Genomic DNA, 17,199 nt, shown 5'->3' on the forward strand with positions numbered 1-17,199 from the left:
ATGCAATGATGTTATGCATTCCTGAACGTATCATAACAAAGCAAGTCTTTGCAAGAAGGAAAAAGTTAAAATGTATTATTATTTAATAGGTGGAATGAAGTTTTGACACACTGCATCAAAGGCTGAATGATGTAGTAATTAATTACTTTTCAGTAGAATTATGTATATTTAACAATCAAATATTACATGACTATATCCATGCTCTAATGAATTTTTTAATCTTTATTTTTGGCTAGCTCTAGTTTTAGCAATCTTGACAAATCAGAATATTTTCAAATGGTCCCAACATTTTAAACATTAAACCTAGTACAAATAGGTCTAATCATTCCACTTCCAGAAAAAAAAAAAGTCCCTTGAAGAATGGCTAATAAAGGTTGGAAATATCTAAAGCAATTGAGCATAAATTTCATAGCAAGAATAATTAACTTCTCAGAAGAAGGCTGACCTCAAGGTTTACTGGCACTGGGATTTTGTTTGTTGGCTTTAAATAAACTCTATTTTAAAAGCCAGTCTTAAAATAAGATCATCACAATGTAGCAATATTCAAGTTTCCCATGGTCAATCAAAAGTCAAATATCGTCAGAAATAAATGTGGAAGAGATATTTTACTTTACAATGTCAAATACAGAAGTACTTTTAATAGTTTGAGTATTCAGAGATATCTGGCAAAAAAATATGTAGACACTAATGAAGATTAAAACATGCTATTACTAATATTGTAAAAATATTTTATTCACCCTAGTTTTCATCCCCTTGGTGTGTCTTTATTGTTTTTCTTCACACTGAAAGCATCTGGTGTAAAGTGGAAAGCCCCAAATCACAAATTTCAGGAGTCTCCTTATTAAACGCAAAATAGCTCACCATGGGTGTGACTTTCCAAAGGTCTTTTCAAAGATACAACAATCATATAGTCACATACATGACAGACTGCAGTGTTTCTGTGTTTATTCCCTTTATATTCTGTCTACTATATTTACTTATCTACAACCGTGGCCCAAAATGACTTATCTGTGAATACAAAAACCAAAACAGTGAAATCTATAAGCTAGAGGTATCTGAAAAGAATCCTGTATTTACCTCACCCATTCTAACCTGCATTCTGTTCTTTTCTCGGGATTTCTCTCACAATGTAGTTTGCTTTGCTTATGAAAGAGACCCAGACAATATTTTATTTGTAGCAAAACAAGTTTTAATAACCATGTCAATTTCAAGGAAAGCCTTCCAAATGTATCAAAATTCTGATAATTTATAATACTAATATTAATTATTCATTTGGAGTTAAGTTCCCACATCACTATTTTCTAATTTTCAACAAGGTTGTGGCTGCTTTTAAACAAGAAAATTTAGTTCATCCTTTCTGAATATTTTCTATCAATTCCATCACTGCACTGTTATTACTATAGTGCCAAAGTTATAAATAAATAGGGTACCAAAAAAACATATACGCATTTTAAGGAAAGAAAAAACTATTAAAATTGTAATACTCAATATATACTGATAACAAAAGGTGAATACAAGTCATGTGTATACGTTTTTTTGGCACCCCGGTACTTTCATTAAATACCACCACTCAGACAATTAAAATATCTAACCTTTCCAATCACATTTTCAGTTCCTAAAAGAGTATTTTCTTTACTCACAGATAAATGATAATGCATCGTTTGGAAACTGAAGACTTCCTCTGAAAGAAATAAATCAGCTGCCCCATCCTTTCCTCATTTAAAACAAGGTTGCTGTTTCTGGCTGTGTTTGAAAAAGGCTGAGAAGTTGTCTCCTGGCATGTGTGTATTAATCAAAATACTGGCAGGGAGACACATACAACTTTAGGGGAGTGCTCGTGTTCAGTGTGATGCATTAGCAAATTATGAACAGGAAAAAAATGTTTGGTACAAGGCTAGTTCATTTTAAAATGAAAACTTAAAATGGAGTATATCTAAAAATTGAAGCTTTGACTGACAATAACAACTTTAGAACACTAACTTTTCATGTTTCCTACAATTAACACATTTATGTTGCATGTTATAACAATAAATCTATCACTTATTTCTCAACATATTAAGTATTCTCCTATCCAAAAACTGAATTACAGATACCTGGTACTACATTTCAAATTACTTTAAAATACGTAAAACAGCCTTAAGTTCAAGGATTGCACAAAAGTATTTTTGCAAACCACAGTGGACTGCAAGTTGGAAGAAAATAGAGCTATCTTTTAATCTATACTTGTAGGTAAGTTAGCCACACAACATAAAAACAGAAATAGAAAAATGCAAAAAAATTAAGAGAAATAGTCTCCAATTTTCTGTGCTTAGACTAAATTATTAATTCCCTAAGTGAATCTGGCTGAAGCTGTATTTGTTTCTTTAGAGTACATGCACAAATGCATTAATCTTAAAGCTTAAACAGAAAAACAGAAGAATCATTCAGGCTTTGGCTGGATCTACTATAATGTAAACTTTTTCCAAGTCATAGAGAATATTTACAGAATATTTTAATTTTAAAAATGGGGTGGTGGGAGATGAGTGCCAGTAAGAGGCAACTGAGAATGAAATATCTTTGCTCTAACAAAATTCTCAGATACAGCCATGAAACTTTGAGTTAGCACTCTTGACAGGGTTTCTTTTCTGTTTCCTCTTTTTTCTTTCCTTTCCTTCCCTTATAGGTAAATAAATACTTTAAAAAGAAAAAAAAAACCCAAACCTCTCAGGACAAAAGAACATAAAATTCCTTCAGATAAACATATTAAAAAATATGTAATCTTTCCGCCTTCACTATAACATCTGAAGGCATTTAGCAGACATCACTATCACTGAATACATCTATGATTTCTTAAAATACTAGAGAAGCACGCACATTGCTTTCTGTCAAGAAATTTGGATCCTTAATAAATTTATAACAAAGCAGATGATGTAATATAGCAGAAACTGCTCACAGCTTAGAATATACAGACTTAGTGAGGAGCAAATCTAGTATATATGGTACCTTTGGGCAAACTAGAAAAAGGAGTTTCACTCTTGGTAGCCAGAGCTCTAGTTCAGTGAATGAAGAACAGGTTGGATGTCAGTCTCCACTCAAACCCCTTGCTCTGTGCAGTACACCAACTGTACATCCAGATCAGGCAAATTCAAACTTGGCTCTGCCACTTAAAAGCTTGGCATCTTAAAACAGGTGATTTAACTGAGGTTCAATTTCTTTATCTCCAAAATGGAGATTATAGAGCCCTGATGACAGGATTATTGTGAGTATTACATAGAATGGTGTTTGCTATCGCACCTAATATAGAGCTCAATAGACAAATGAATGGCAAAACAAGAAAAACTCTCTCCTTCCATAGAAAAGTGGAAGTCTCTCTCTTTTCACATTTATCAATAATAAACTGCCAAGAGGGCTGGCCGAGTGATGCATTGGTTAAGAGCTGGCTTGGGATGCCAGAGGGCCCCGGTTCGGATGCCACATAAGGGCCAGTGACACTGCCCTCTACAGCTAAGATGCTGAACAACAGCTCAACTTGGAGCTGGGCTGCCATGAGTCGCCAGCGATGGCGTAGGCTGCAGCCCCTGCTGCAGTGGGTTGCATGGGCTACCATGTGTGGCCAGCGGCCAGCAGCCAGCGTGAGCGGCCAGCAGCCACAGTGAGTGGCTGTCCAGAAGCCGGCGACTGATGTGCCTCACCCGGGAAGAGCGCAATGATGGTGCCAAATTGGGCCAGTGAAGCAACGTCCTCCACAACTAAACTGAAGAACAAAAGGACAGCAACTTGTCTGTTCCCCTTCCCCCAATTCCCCAGCACTGTTCTCATCCCCCAATTCCCCAATAAAAATCTTAAAAAAAAAAAAAACTGCCAAGAAATAAAATACTTCATCTGAGTTAGCCCAGTTTTAAGGGAACACAAACTATCATATATTCGTAACAATAGTTCAGTGATCACTCTTGTATGTGTGCAGAAAAAAAGGGCAGTAAGTTCAATGATCAAATATTCTATTTTCGAAAATTTACACTTGACATCAATCGCTACTATAGATTTATAATGCCTATTAGCATTCTAGAGACTCTAAGCAAACCTGTAATAAGAAGCTATTTAGCTTATTTAACCTACTTTTACCAAAATGTATTTGATCACAGAACTTTTTTTTGTTTATATCTATTAAAGTCTCATGGCACTAGTTTTTTGTTTTGCTTTCCATAGAATGAAACTGGGAATAGATAGTACAGGGAATTTGGAGCCATTTTTATGTATGTGATGCCATATAAACAGCACCAGTTCTTCTTAATGACATTAAAGAAAATCAATTAGGTTTTAAGCTACAGATATTAATTTCATTATTTTACACACCTAAACAAAATCAGCAATTCAAAATCTTAAATTTGCTTTTGAGTAATTTTGATATAAAAGTTTGAATTTGAAATAAAAGGTGAATTTCAAGGCTTTAAATGTTAGGCTACACGTAGAAATTTTTAATTCAAAGATTATATCTAAAAACCATGTTGTAAAGACTGGAACATTTAAGCCATATGCTTTGGCTCTACATGGCTAACAGTAAATAATGATGGCTATATAAACTTTGTAAGAAAAGAAATGACCTTGGTCTGAATTCAAAATGCTATTATTTATATTCTCTTATACCCCTCTTCTTTCCTATACACATTTATATTAAGGCAAGAAAAACAGAAGCAAAACATTTTCTATTATTCTGCTGTTTTTACTTACCTAATATTTTCACAGCATAATGAGGACTTTCTAAGACAATTCCTTCTTCTGTATCAAATATAGGGTTATCTATTCCAGTCTTTGGAGGAATTTGAGCTAGTTTCTTAAGTCTTATGGAAGAATTAAGGTCAAGTTCTTGTTTTTTTCCTTCTTCTTCTCGCCTACGCCTCATGTCTTCCTGTTGTTGCCGAATACGCTCCAACTGTGCACTTCGACGGACTGGCATCATCCTGGTGCCCAAATCTCCAGGGCAGTCGACAGCCATCTCTCGGTGCTTCTGATGTTCCTCTGGTGATGCAAGATCAACATTTTTTACTTCGCTGTCTGATTCCTCAGTAACATGCCCATTCATATGGGATGTTGTCATGGTTATCTATAAAAACCTGTACCACTTTTTATAAATCAATTTTTTCCTATAAAGCCAATCTCTTGATTCTGTAGTATAAAATCCATGTTACTTCAAAAAATACACAAAACTTCTCACATCACATAATAATGCTATGAAAATGTATCCATGAAGTAAATCTAAGGGGAAAGATGGGGGAAAAAAGTGTAAGAATTACAATATAAAAGATTTTACATAGCCCACTTCTAATCTCTACAGAATAAATATCCCACAAGTATATAACATTATTTTGCTATATAGATTAAGTACTTTCCTTTCATTTTAGAGACAATGCAGAGGAAATCAAGCTGTCCCCCCGCCCAAAAAAAAGTCCCCTCCCAAGAATTTTAAGGTTAGTGTTATATTATAGCTGAGAAAAATGATATATTGTAAAGTTTAGCAAAGTAAGAAAATTTGGGGTACTAGTTGAGTAGAGAATAGGTTTCTTAAAGTATAAAGATGTTTTAATCATCTTTGTATAGTTGTCTCCACACAGTACTTTATACTCAATTAATACATGAGATTGAAGTAACTTCCTAGTTAACTTCTAAAGAAACTAGCACATAGCATGCCATGTTGGTGGCTCACTTGAGGTAAAAGGTAGTATTCTGGGGACAATTCACTTTTAGGAGTTTATAAGATGAAGACGATACCCAACGAAAAAAGAAACTTTAATTAGCAGCTAAGCTGTCTACAGGATAAAACTCGATTAAGAAAAAGGCTACATGGGTTATCAATCTCTATAACTGGTCACATTAACAAAAGAATTAGGGTTAATTCCCTATCAGGATTCATTCAGAGAAAACAGTACCAGTTACCATTCAAAAATTTTTCAAGTCATACTATACACCAAATAAGAACATATTGGACTTGGAGACCAGAAAACTGAACATGAATTCTGGCTCTGACACTTTCTCTAGCTTTATGATTTAAGACTAGTCAGTCTCTCTCTCTGAATGTTAGATTCCTGGAAAAATTATTCATAGGATTGTTCTGAGTTTTAAATGAGATAATGTATACAAGTCTTAAAACTAAAAAATATACTTATATTAATTCTTAGTATTAATTTGATTCTCGTATTTTAAAAATCCTTCAACATATAGTAGACGGGGTTTTTAAAAAGGCAGGTTGTTTATATATGTGAAAACTCACACATTAAATCTAATTAGTCTTCTTTTGTTCAAGACTTTAAAAATATTTACAATAATAAACCTACTACCTCCTTGAGTTGAACATCATTTCAGTAAATAGGTTTGTTAGAGCATATGCCAACTAAGCAAAAGCTGAGTTTTCTGACAACATTCCTAATGCCAGCCAATCTTCTCTTAAACAAACATCTTATCACAGGCTACTTAACACAAACCCACCCAGACTACCTACCAGGAAAACCACTAGACCAACAATAAGGAAAACAGATGCAAACTACATAAGCCACTAGAATTACATTTCACATGAATTTTGGGAGATTTTTCTCTTTTATCCAAATCTTACCTTCTCTATTTATAACTATGTGAGCTACACATAAATACCTTATTTATCATTAGACTGTCTTTTTTTCATTAAAATAACAGCTATTAGAATTACACAGGCGATTCCTAAGTTTTATATATTATTTATATGCAAATGCAAACTCAGCTTATTTGATGTTTTCATTACAAGTAAGCAGAAATTTGTGTAGGAGTTACTATAGTACTGTGCTTAATTTTAATTTGAAAAACCTAGGAGTGTACATATTTGCAGAAAATTAAAACTCTCAACTTTCTCTATTCACAATACTCACTGAATATTAAAAATCAAATTTAATAATGAATAATGTATTTTTTACTTTATATGATAGTCTACAAAAAATATGATCTGAAATTAAAACTGGCAGCTTTAAAAACTGTCAGTCTATGCCATATTCACTATACTATTGGGTTGTTGGAAAAGTCACGACGCATTTTTGCAACGAAAAACAGAGGAAAAATACGTCATGACTTTTCCCGCAACCAAACAGATCACGAGGGGGAAATTACAGATCATGCAGGAGAGACTGGGCCAGGAGATCTGGGTAAGAGTCCTCACGCTTGGACTGTTATCATGCTTACCTATCTGTATATAGTCTTTTAGTCTCAGAAAAATTCCTGCAACCTGGTATTAATCCTCTTAAAATTCCATTTTGGTCATCTCCCTTGGAGTGTTCAGTCTACTGGGAGAGACAGCAAAGAAAATGATTATTCTTCCCCAGTTGGTTTCTCCTATTAGATTCTAAACTCATTAACGACGGGGGTCATGTCTTTTATAGCTCCCAGTGCTTAACACAATACATGTAATATAGGAAATGCCCAATAAATATTTGTTCAACTAAACTTAGAAATGTCATAAATTCAGAGGATGCACCGAAGATGGACTCTAAAACTTAGTGTGTAGTAAAGAGTCAAAACATAAGGAGGCATTTCTTTGAGAGGCACTTCAAAGAAGTAAATACTAGCCAGATAGAGAGGAGTCTGTTCCAGGCAGAGTGAATCCCAAGACCAATAGCAAAGAAGAATGTGAGAGTATGGCACTTCCAAAAAACAGAACAGAATGCAATAAGGCTGGATGGGACAATGGGAGCACGTCATACATGAATAATGATAAAACTGAAAAGGCAAGCAAGGGGCCAGACTGAGAATAGCTAAAGACTTTGACCTTTAGCCTGAAGGTATAGGAATCATTACAAGAATTAAAGCAAAGGATGGTATGATTGCATTCACTTTTAGAGAAACATCACTCTGGTGAAGTGTAGAAAATTGACTGAAGGGTGGCAATGAGACCAGTTTGAAGGCAACTGTAAAAAATGTGGTCCTGAACTATCGTGAAATGCAGAAGTTATATTAAAGAAATACACAGGTTACAGAAGGACTAGAACTTGGTGTCTGCATTTCATATAGCAGGGCAAAAAGGGAAGAGGAGGAGAAGGAGGAAGTAGTAGCAGTAGCAGTAGTAATAGTAGTAGCAGCAGTAGCAGTAACAACTACAACATTAACTGAGCACTTATGTGCCACACAATATTGCAAGCACTTCACAGTGTTCATTCATTTAATCATCATTACAACTCTAAAAGTTGTAGAATAGTCCAATATGTCCAAATATACCTGGTTTGTAGCTGAGGAATGAGGACTGAAGTAGGCTCTGAAGACAGAATGGAGGAATGAGGAAGAGGCCACATGAACCAAAAGGCAGGAAGATAAAAGGTGTGGGAAAAGTACCACTAAAGCTAGTTGAACTAAAGCAGTCAACTTGTATAAGAGAATAGAAGTCAGCTTGTACAACAGGAGACAGTAGTTCTCAAGTTTGACTGGGTCCATCTTATGAAAAGTCTTAAATATAAGTCCTTAATTCCCAAGGCAGTAGGAAAGCCATCAAACATTAGAAAAGAGGGGTGATTTGTACATAAATTTCATTGAACATTTAAGCCCAGCTAGGCACAAGGGTTTATAGAGGTAGGCTCCTGGCCTATTAGTCTATGTACCAAAATGTCATATAGGGATCCAGAAATTAATGTGTCCATAATTAAACTTCTATTTCCCTTTCATCACTTCATATTTTCCTTGATCCTCTTCCCCAAGTCTCAATTCTAATTAATGCCACTATATCTACCCAGTTACCCAAGACAGCATAATGCTTAAGAGAACAGGTTCCAGAATCAGACTGCCTAGGATCTAAGGATCTAATCCTTGCCTACTCTCCCCCCTCAAAAACATCCTTCTCTGGATTTCCATGACTTCTCAAACTGGGTTATGTGCCTCCTCTGGAATCCCACAGTCCCTGTCATATTTCTGATCAAACTGGACTACAGCTATCTGTACCTCTGCCTGCCTGCCCCATCAGGCTCAAAGCCCTTGGAGGTCAGGAACTAGGCTGACTCATCTCTGGATTGGTAACACTGCCCAGCACAGGGCCAAGCAAACAAGAGGCTTCAGAATATGAACCCAGGCAGTCTGACTCCAGGGCCACTGTCTTTGGGTCACTAAGTGGATGACGATGTCATTAACTAAGATGGAGAATATAGGAGAAGGAGAATTAAACAGAAGAGGCAAGAAATTATATGGGTTTAGTTTTGGACACATTAATTGCAAGGTGTATATAAATCATATAGGTAAATGGTCTAATCAGCAGGGCTCTGTCTTACTCATCTTTCTGGCCCTGATATCAAGTAAGAGATAAATGCTTAATTAAGCATAGGAGCAAATCACTCCTGTTCAGAACCTCTGATGGCTTTCATATTGCCTAGAGAATAGAGTGCAAACTCATAAGGTAAACCCTGACTTTCTAATGTATCTTTTACTACTTTCCTGTACTAATCTTCTAACTCCCTCACTTGTACCTATCCCGTATCATTTTTCTTCCTGCCCAAATGCCTTACGAACTGCTTCTCCTTTCCTCTTCTACACTCAAAATCTACCACAAGTCCCTATTCCTTCAAGTTTTTCCAGACCACCTTGGTTAAATAACCTCACCAAACAACATTCCAAAAGACATTATAATGCTAACAAGTTAATTCATGAGGGCCACAAGAGTCAAAAAGTCCTTCCAGAATCAGAAATATTAATCTGTGTCCTACAGTTTTAGCATTAAGATCATTATAATTTTTAAACATGCAAACCATGAATACTCTAGTTTATATATGTAGTCAATACATATCAATAAAAAAGTGAGAGTCCCAGTCCAAAAGAATTATATTCTCCTTCTCCAAAAAAGAAAAAAGAAAAAGACATTTGTCTTAACAAATCAGAAGCTGGTCAATGACTGAACTAGAGATTTATCTCCTCATACATATGTAAATAAAAGACCATCTTATGCTGATAATGCAGTTACAAGTTGCAGGCCCTAAGAATATTCTTCTTTTCTTAATCCTCTTATTATAAATAAATTATTTTTAAAATGCCTCAAAAGTTCACATTTCAAATCCTCATTAGAGTCCAGCTCATACCCCTCACTAGTAGGAAAAAAAAAACCTAAAAAAAAAAAAAATTAATCAATGAAAACTCTACTCGTATATAGTCCACAAAGCAAGAAAATGAATTTTCAGGTTGGCTGGCCAAAGCTGTTTCAATACTAACTTCAAAGTAGTGGGGGAGAAAGGGCTTTGCTTATGTGAACTGGCTATAGGAAAAGGGGTTAAAGGAAACTAAATAAGCTTCAACAAGTACAAATGACTGAGATTGGGGGGCATGAAATAGCCTGAGGAATATAGGCCCACTGAAAACTTCACAGTGGGAGTCAAACTGGGGAACATGACAGGTTAGCAGGAAGAATGTCCTATATAATCAGTGTCCTAATTTTTAGACAGGAAAATGTAAAACTTACACTTCATATGCATAAACATGGTTGATCTACACTAGTCTCCAGAACTCTAGATTCCCCCCCCCCAATTCATCCTTCCTCCCCTTCTCCCACAAGTAATGCCCTTTGAGCAGCAGCTGCGAAGTCTCATTTTAAGTGATCAGCATTCCTCTGACATTGTAAGAAGTTGGACTATTTGTTTCCATAGAAACAGCTTTGTCAGCTAACACAAGATTCAGGCCAAGAATAGTGAAAAGAACTTACATTACGCAAATTAGAAAGACCTTGTCTACTATCCTTTTAGTTTCTCTTCTCTGGTTTTTCACAGAACTCAGGCTAACTTTCTTACTCTGTAAAACAGAAAAGAGACAATTAATCAAGTGTAAAAGTCTGCAGTGTTTTTTAGAGGGAGGGAGTGGGACAGAAAGGTTAATTCAATGATATACAATTCTATTTGCATATGGCTAGGATTTCTTTGTATGAAGTAGTAAAAATGCACTTCCCCAATTTCTAACAGACGTCAATTAAAATCAATACAAATTACCTGAAATCAGTGATGAGAAAGAGGTAAACGTAACTGATTTAAAAGCTTTTCAAAAAGGGTTAAGATCCTTTTGCAGATTATTTTTAATAATACTTTTTGATCTCTAGGTTAAGGTTCAAACAAAAATGCAGGTTTTTTCTTTAATTATAATTTCTGGATCAATTTAAACATTATGAACAGTTTATAATGCCAAGACAATGAAAGTTTAGAATTCAAAAAGAATTTGACAGACAGGAACCACAATTAATTCAAAGGGGGAAATGTTGATGCTACATTGGAGACCTGAAGAGGATCCTGTCCGAATGGAAACTACATTCTGAGAGACAGGGTAACAGGTAATAAGAAGCAAACACACAATAAGATGACTTCGCATAAAGGGCTATAGAGAAAGTAAAACAGGGAATTATAATAGACAGTGATGTTTGGAAGGGGCAACATTAGATAAGATGGTTAGGGAAGGCCTATGTTAGGAGGTGATATTTGAGCTGACTTTTGAGGCCTGAATGATAAAAAATGAGTGAGCTGTGGAAAGAGCCAGAAATAAAAGGTTTCAGGTTAAGGGAACAGAAAGTACATTTCTATAAGGATGTCACCAGGAATCTCAATTTCAATACACAAGGTGCTCCTTGACTGACAATGGGATTACTACTGACAAACCCATCAAAAGTTGAAAATGCAGTGAGTCAAAAATGCATTTAATACTACACTGTAGAGCAGCAGTTCTCAACCTTTCACAGGGGTCGCCTAAGACCATCAGAAAACACATATTTTCGATGGTCTTAGGAACCAAGACACCGTTCCTCTATCCATCTCCAGGCCCACATGCAGATACGCCCACATACGAGTACCCGGCAACCCCTGTAAAAGGGTCGTTCGACCCCCAAAGGGGTTGCGACCCACAGGTTGAGAACCGCTGCTGTAGAGTATCAGGTGTTTATCCTCGTGATTGTGCGGCTGACTGTAGCTGTGGCTCGCTGCCACTGCCCATGAACACAATAGGATAGTACTGCATATATCTCTAGCCTGGGAAAAAAATCAAAATTCAAAATTTGAAGTACAGCTTCTACTAAATGCATATTGCTTTTGCACCACTGTAAAGTCGAAAAATCATATGTCGAACCCTCTTGGTCGGGGACTGTCTGTATTCTAAACTACCTCAACTTCTTCCCTGCTACTGTTAATTATATGCCATTACCTCCAAGATCTTGAAATGGATGAAGTGTATGGTATGTGAACTGTATCTCAATAAAGCTGTTAAAAAAACAATAAAATACTAGACAATAAAACGGCTAAAATTAAAAATAATGACAATACTAAGCATTGGAGAGGATGTGGAGAAACTGAAACCCTCAAACAACATTGGGGAGAATGTTAAAATAGTGGTCAGTGTGGCAGTTTCTTAAAAAGTTAAAACATACACATGCTACAATCCAGCAACTGTACACAACAGAAATAAAAACACATTTTTATTTGTAAAAGTCAGGAAGATGTGTATGGAATATTCGTAGAAGAATTAATATTTAAGAATAACTTAAAATTGGATATAATCCAAATGTCCTTTAGCAGGTGATAAATATGGAATACTATTCAATAATAATAAAAAAGGACGAACTACTGATATATGCAACAACGTGGATAGCCTCAAAAACATAATGTCAGACAGAAGAGTACACACTGTATGATTCCATTTATGTGAAATTTCTAGGGAAGGCAAAACTAGTGCTGTGGAGTGGGAGCAGGAACTGATTTACAAAAGGACACAAGGAAATTTTTTTAGGTGATGGAAGTATAATAAAACTAGATTTCAGTGATATCTGTGTGATGATATAAATTTAGTAAAACTCAAATTGTACCCTCGAAACGTGAATTTTCATGGAATTTAAATTATACCGCAATAAAGTTGTTTTTAAACTCATCACACTGAACATTTAAAGTTAGTAAATTTTAATGTAAGTTGTACCTACTGGGCTGATTTAAATTACACACGTAAAATTGCATCTTGCTCAGTTGGTTAAGAGCTTGCTCAAGAGTGTGAGCTCTGAGCAACAGCGGTTCAAGTCCCGGCCCGGGCTGAGCAGCCGCTGAGCTGCCAACAGGTGGCAGGATGGCTCAGCTAAAAAAAAAAAATTGCATCTTATTACACGTAAATTATACCTCAACAAAACCAATTTTTTTAAAAGACCATTGTATATTCCACAAACAAGTCATATACTGACATCACACAATAAGTGTTTAACTCAATGTATGTATAAACTTCAGTTTCTAACAATGAATGGTACAACACATCATCTTCAGAGAAGGGACTTAGCTATATCTAAAACTAATTAAATACAAGTCAAAACCCAAATATATTTGGGTTAGTCATGCAAGGTCTTAGCTCAGAAATTATTATTCACAACAAGTTAAACAAAAATATATAGCCTCACCAAAAATTTAATTGAAAAACTAGTTTAAATTATTCTTTAAAACATAGAGAATTAAAAATACTATAATTAAAAATATTTTTAATAAAAAATTAATTATTTGAAGTACCTGAACTTGTTTAACTCAATACAGCAATGTGAAACAAAATTTACACTATAAAACAAATTTATGCAACAGACAAATCAAGCTCTTTAAATGAAGAAAAAGATGATCATGTGCAAATGTCCTGGGTTTACTTTAATGAAACATCCTGATAAGACCTATAATAAGGGCATTTCTAAAATTCTACCTGGTTCATGGTTTAGGTTTCAGACAGAAGTACCTTTATTTATCATCTGGATAACTGCATTCCAAAGAAGCCACTGCTATCTTCATAACTTTAAAACTAACTGCACTTAGATAAATTTGTAAAGAATGGAAGCAAAATTCCCTTAATTGAAAAGAACTTCAAAGTAAAAATCAAATATGTAATGATCTCAAAGGGAAATAGAGATAACATATATTATAACTTAAAGAATGATGATTCCTGATGCTCAATTCAATTGGCTATCAATAGGGCAATGCCATTTGCTTATAAGACACACCTTTCTCAGATATAAACTTTCAGAGACTGAGCAGCTTTGAACACTCCTGGCAAAAATGTATGTATACAAAACATATATGCAACAGAAAGGTTTAATTTACAAGTTCCTATTTTTAACCCCATGTTTCTAGGCCATACAATTGTCTTGAGACCAAAAAAAGCCAAAATGGAAAAAACACTGCTGTTTTATAATATTAAGCATCTCTATCCTAAAATGTCCATTTACAAAAGTTTATCAGGGGCCGGCCGAGTGGCGCGATGGTCAAGAACTGGTTTGGGACACCAGAGGGCCCCGGTTCGGATCCCACGTATGAAGGCCAGTGACACTGCCCTCCACAGCTAAGACGCTGAACAACAGCTCAACCTGGAGCTGGGCTGCCGTGAGTCGCCGGCGACGGTGTAGGCTGCAGCCCCTGTGGCAGTGGGTTGCCATGGGCTACCGTATGTAGCCAGCAGCCACAGTGAGCGGCCATCCAGAAGCCGGCGACTGATCTGCCTCGCCCGGGAAGAGCGCAATGATGGTGCCAACTTGGGCCAGTGAAGCAACGTCCTCCACAACTAGACTGAAGAACAAAAGGACAGCAACTTGTCTGTTCCCCTTCCCCCAATTCCCCAGCGCTGTTCCCATCCCCCCAACTCCCCAATAAAAAAATCTTTAAAAAAAAAAAGTTTATCAAAGATTATTTACATATATTACCTTGACTCTTCTTAAACATTTTTGGATTCTAGTGGTTCTTAATCAAGGGTGATTCTGCCTTCCACTCATCCCCACCAGGAGAATTTCGACAACGTCTGGATATATTTTTACTGTCAGGTTACGTTGAGGGGAGCTACTGGCATGTAATTAGCAGAGGCCAGGGATGCTGCTAAACATGCATAGGACAGCCTCCCACAAGTAAGTCTAAAATGTCGATAACGCCAAAGTTAAGAAACCCTGAGTTAAACAAGCAAACCCTGAAATATTATTACCTAACCCCAAATTGAGGCATTCACTTATTCAATACTATTCATTAAGTTTCTCACACATTCAAGACAAAACTTTAAATAGCCAAGCTTCCTTGTTAATCACCTAACAGGGTATTTTTGCTTATTGTGTTTTAACTCTTTTTCAAGTACTCTTGTTGTCCAAATAATAAATATTGAGGCTGAAAGATCCTTTAATATCATCTAATCCAGTATTTTTCAAAACGTTCAGGAAGGAACTTCCAGGGTTATATCTTGGCAGTGGATGGGAAGATAAGAGCAGAAACTCATTTTTACATTTCTTTTTAAGGTTCGAGGAAAAAGCAGTTCTGCTAACTTAAATATTTAAGTAACAAAACTTTGACCTGATGAATTCCTCTTATTTTACAAATGACAAAGCAATGTCCAGAAAATTTAAGTCACTTGTCATAGTAATACACATACTTAGTGGCAGAGATCAATAAAAGCAGAAATTCAACAAGGTAAGGATCGCCAACAGAATAGCAACAGAGTAAATGGAATAAAAGCTATTGCCAAATAAATTGCCTTACACTGTGTACTGGAACCCGAATGGGAAAGAAACCCAGTTTTACTAATATATTCCAGCATATGATACATTCCCCACCATCAAACACTTAGAATCTGGCCGGAAAGACAAAACACGCATATAAAATGATAAATTAAATAGTTACATTAAGAATGATCCAAACAAGGAAAGACAAAAAAAATGTATAGACAAAAAATATTTAAAGGTCACATTATGTGGTGACCCTGTATGCTAAACACTGTGTTTTTTGTATTTTATGTAGTTAATCCTCAAACAATCCTGTAAATTTAAGTGCTATTGTTATCCCCAAGGACAAATGAGAAGACAGGTTTAAAGGAGCAAAGTCTTTTGCCCAAACAGCACATCAAAATAAAAATTCAACAGTTATAATAGGTACTCGTGTATACGGTTTCACATCCATTATATCACATAATCCTTACAACATCCGTGTATACTATTTTACAGAGGACACAAAGTAGAATAATTACAAGGTTTGAATAATCAGTAATGGTGATAGTGGTTAGCAGAAGTAAAAGCAATAGCATTACCTGCCAGGCAGAGCACCAAGAATTTCATATATGTCTTCTCATTCAATCCTTACATCTCCTCAAAGTTATCCTCAATTTATAGATGTGGAAATCAGGTATGGAGAGGTTAAGTTGCTTCCCAAGGTCATAAATCAAGAGCCCAAGACTCATACTAAGTCTGTAAGACTTCAGAATAGAGGCTCTTCACTCTTGCCATTATTTTTATTTAGTCTTATCCAATACCAAGAGAAGAGAAAGAAAAACTTCTATTGATTATGACGATTAATTCTCAGTGTAGTGTTTTGAAGGATACCTTCCTAAGATTTTTCTTTACTTGTCCATAGATAGTCTCTCTTTGAATAATGAAATTCTATGAAAGACATATTTGCAATTCCAAATATCTAATAGCCTCTTCTTGCTTTTTTATGCCTAAAATTTAGCTTTAGTTGTTAAGTATTCCCAGGAACCAATGGGACTGCATCATTCACCATTTTCCTTTACAAATCTGGATATTACTCGGCTATAGAAGTACCTTGCAATATAAAGAGTTGGGAGAACAAGAAATCATCATTTTAAAAAACGAGATAATTAAGCTCTTTCTATTTATGTGTAATATTCTGTGAAAAGTATTGTGTTTTGTTTGTTTGTTTTTTTAGTTCAGTGGGAAAATTCCCCATTTGCTTATATCAAACACAAAGTTGAAGTTCTTTGGAGATATTCAAGACCACACACTCATAGTAGGAATTGGTTAAAAGCCAAACAGTATCAAAGATATCAAATGGTTGGTTACTTGAACTGCCCCATTATCACCTTCAACAACTTAGTAATAAAAGATTAAATGCATCCAAAGGGTTAGTAAAGTTTTTTAAAAAGGCATTAGTACAAAAGGTAATTTATAACATTTCAAACTGACTAGAACTGGATTTTTAAACATGTGGGATAAAATTACTTGCAATATGGCTTTTCAGTGTATTGGTACCAATCAAGAATATATATGGCCTAGTTGGAGAACAAGAGCAGTCCTGATAAGGAACAGAGCCAATGTAAGAGATAGAAGATAAAGCCACAGTTGACTCTGAATGCTAAACTAAATTGTTTGAATTTATCTTGCTAGCAATGGGAAGACTATGTTTTTTTTTTTTTAAGAACAAAAAAAAATGGCTTTTTAGAAAGTTAAATCTACTCTACACTGTAACCAGAGTTGACTAGGGG

The 17,199-nt window shown here is 35.5% G+C and overlaps 1 protein-coding gene across 7 annotated transcripts in view; it reads right to left on the reverse strand.

The window, feature by feature from the left end:
* The window catches only part of PALS1 (protein associated with LIN7 1, MAGUK p55 family member), a 73,246-nt gene that overhangs the window by 43,367 nt on the left and 12,680 nt on the right, over positions 1 to 17,199 (reverse strand). The window contains exons 2-4 of one of the 7 annotated variants that reach the window (XM_019641307.1): positions 10,664 to 10,749; positions 7,180 to 7,280; positions 4,708 to 4,995 (exon numbers count right to left, since the gene is read on the reverse strand). In XM_019641307.1, the coding sequence (XP_019496852.1) occupies positions 4,708 to 4,972 (265 nt within the window). In that variant the 5' untranslated portion in view covers positions 4,973 to 4,995; positions 7,180 to 7,280; positions 10,664 to 10,749. Of the gene's footprint in view, positions 1 to 1,640; positions 1,721 to 4,707; positions 5,233 to 7,179; positions 7,281 to 10,663; positions 10,750 to 12,903; positions 13,007 to 17,199 lie in introns of those variants that run through there. The other 6 variants (XM_019641304.1, XM_019641305.1, XM_019641306.1 and 3 more) reach the window with 6 other exon arrangements.

The sequence above is a fragment of the Hipposideros armiger genome, unplaced genomic scaffold (assembly GCF_001890085.2).
Source record: "Hipposideros armiger isolate ML-2016 unplaced genomic scaffold, ASM189008v1 scaffold_59, whole genome shotgun sequence".
Lineage (NCBI taxonomy): Eukaryota > Metazoa > Chordata > Mammalia > Chiroptera > Hipposideridae > Hipposideros > Hipposideros armiger.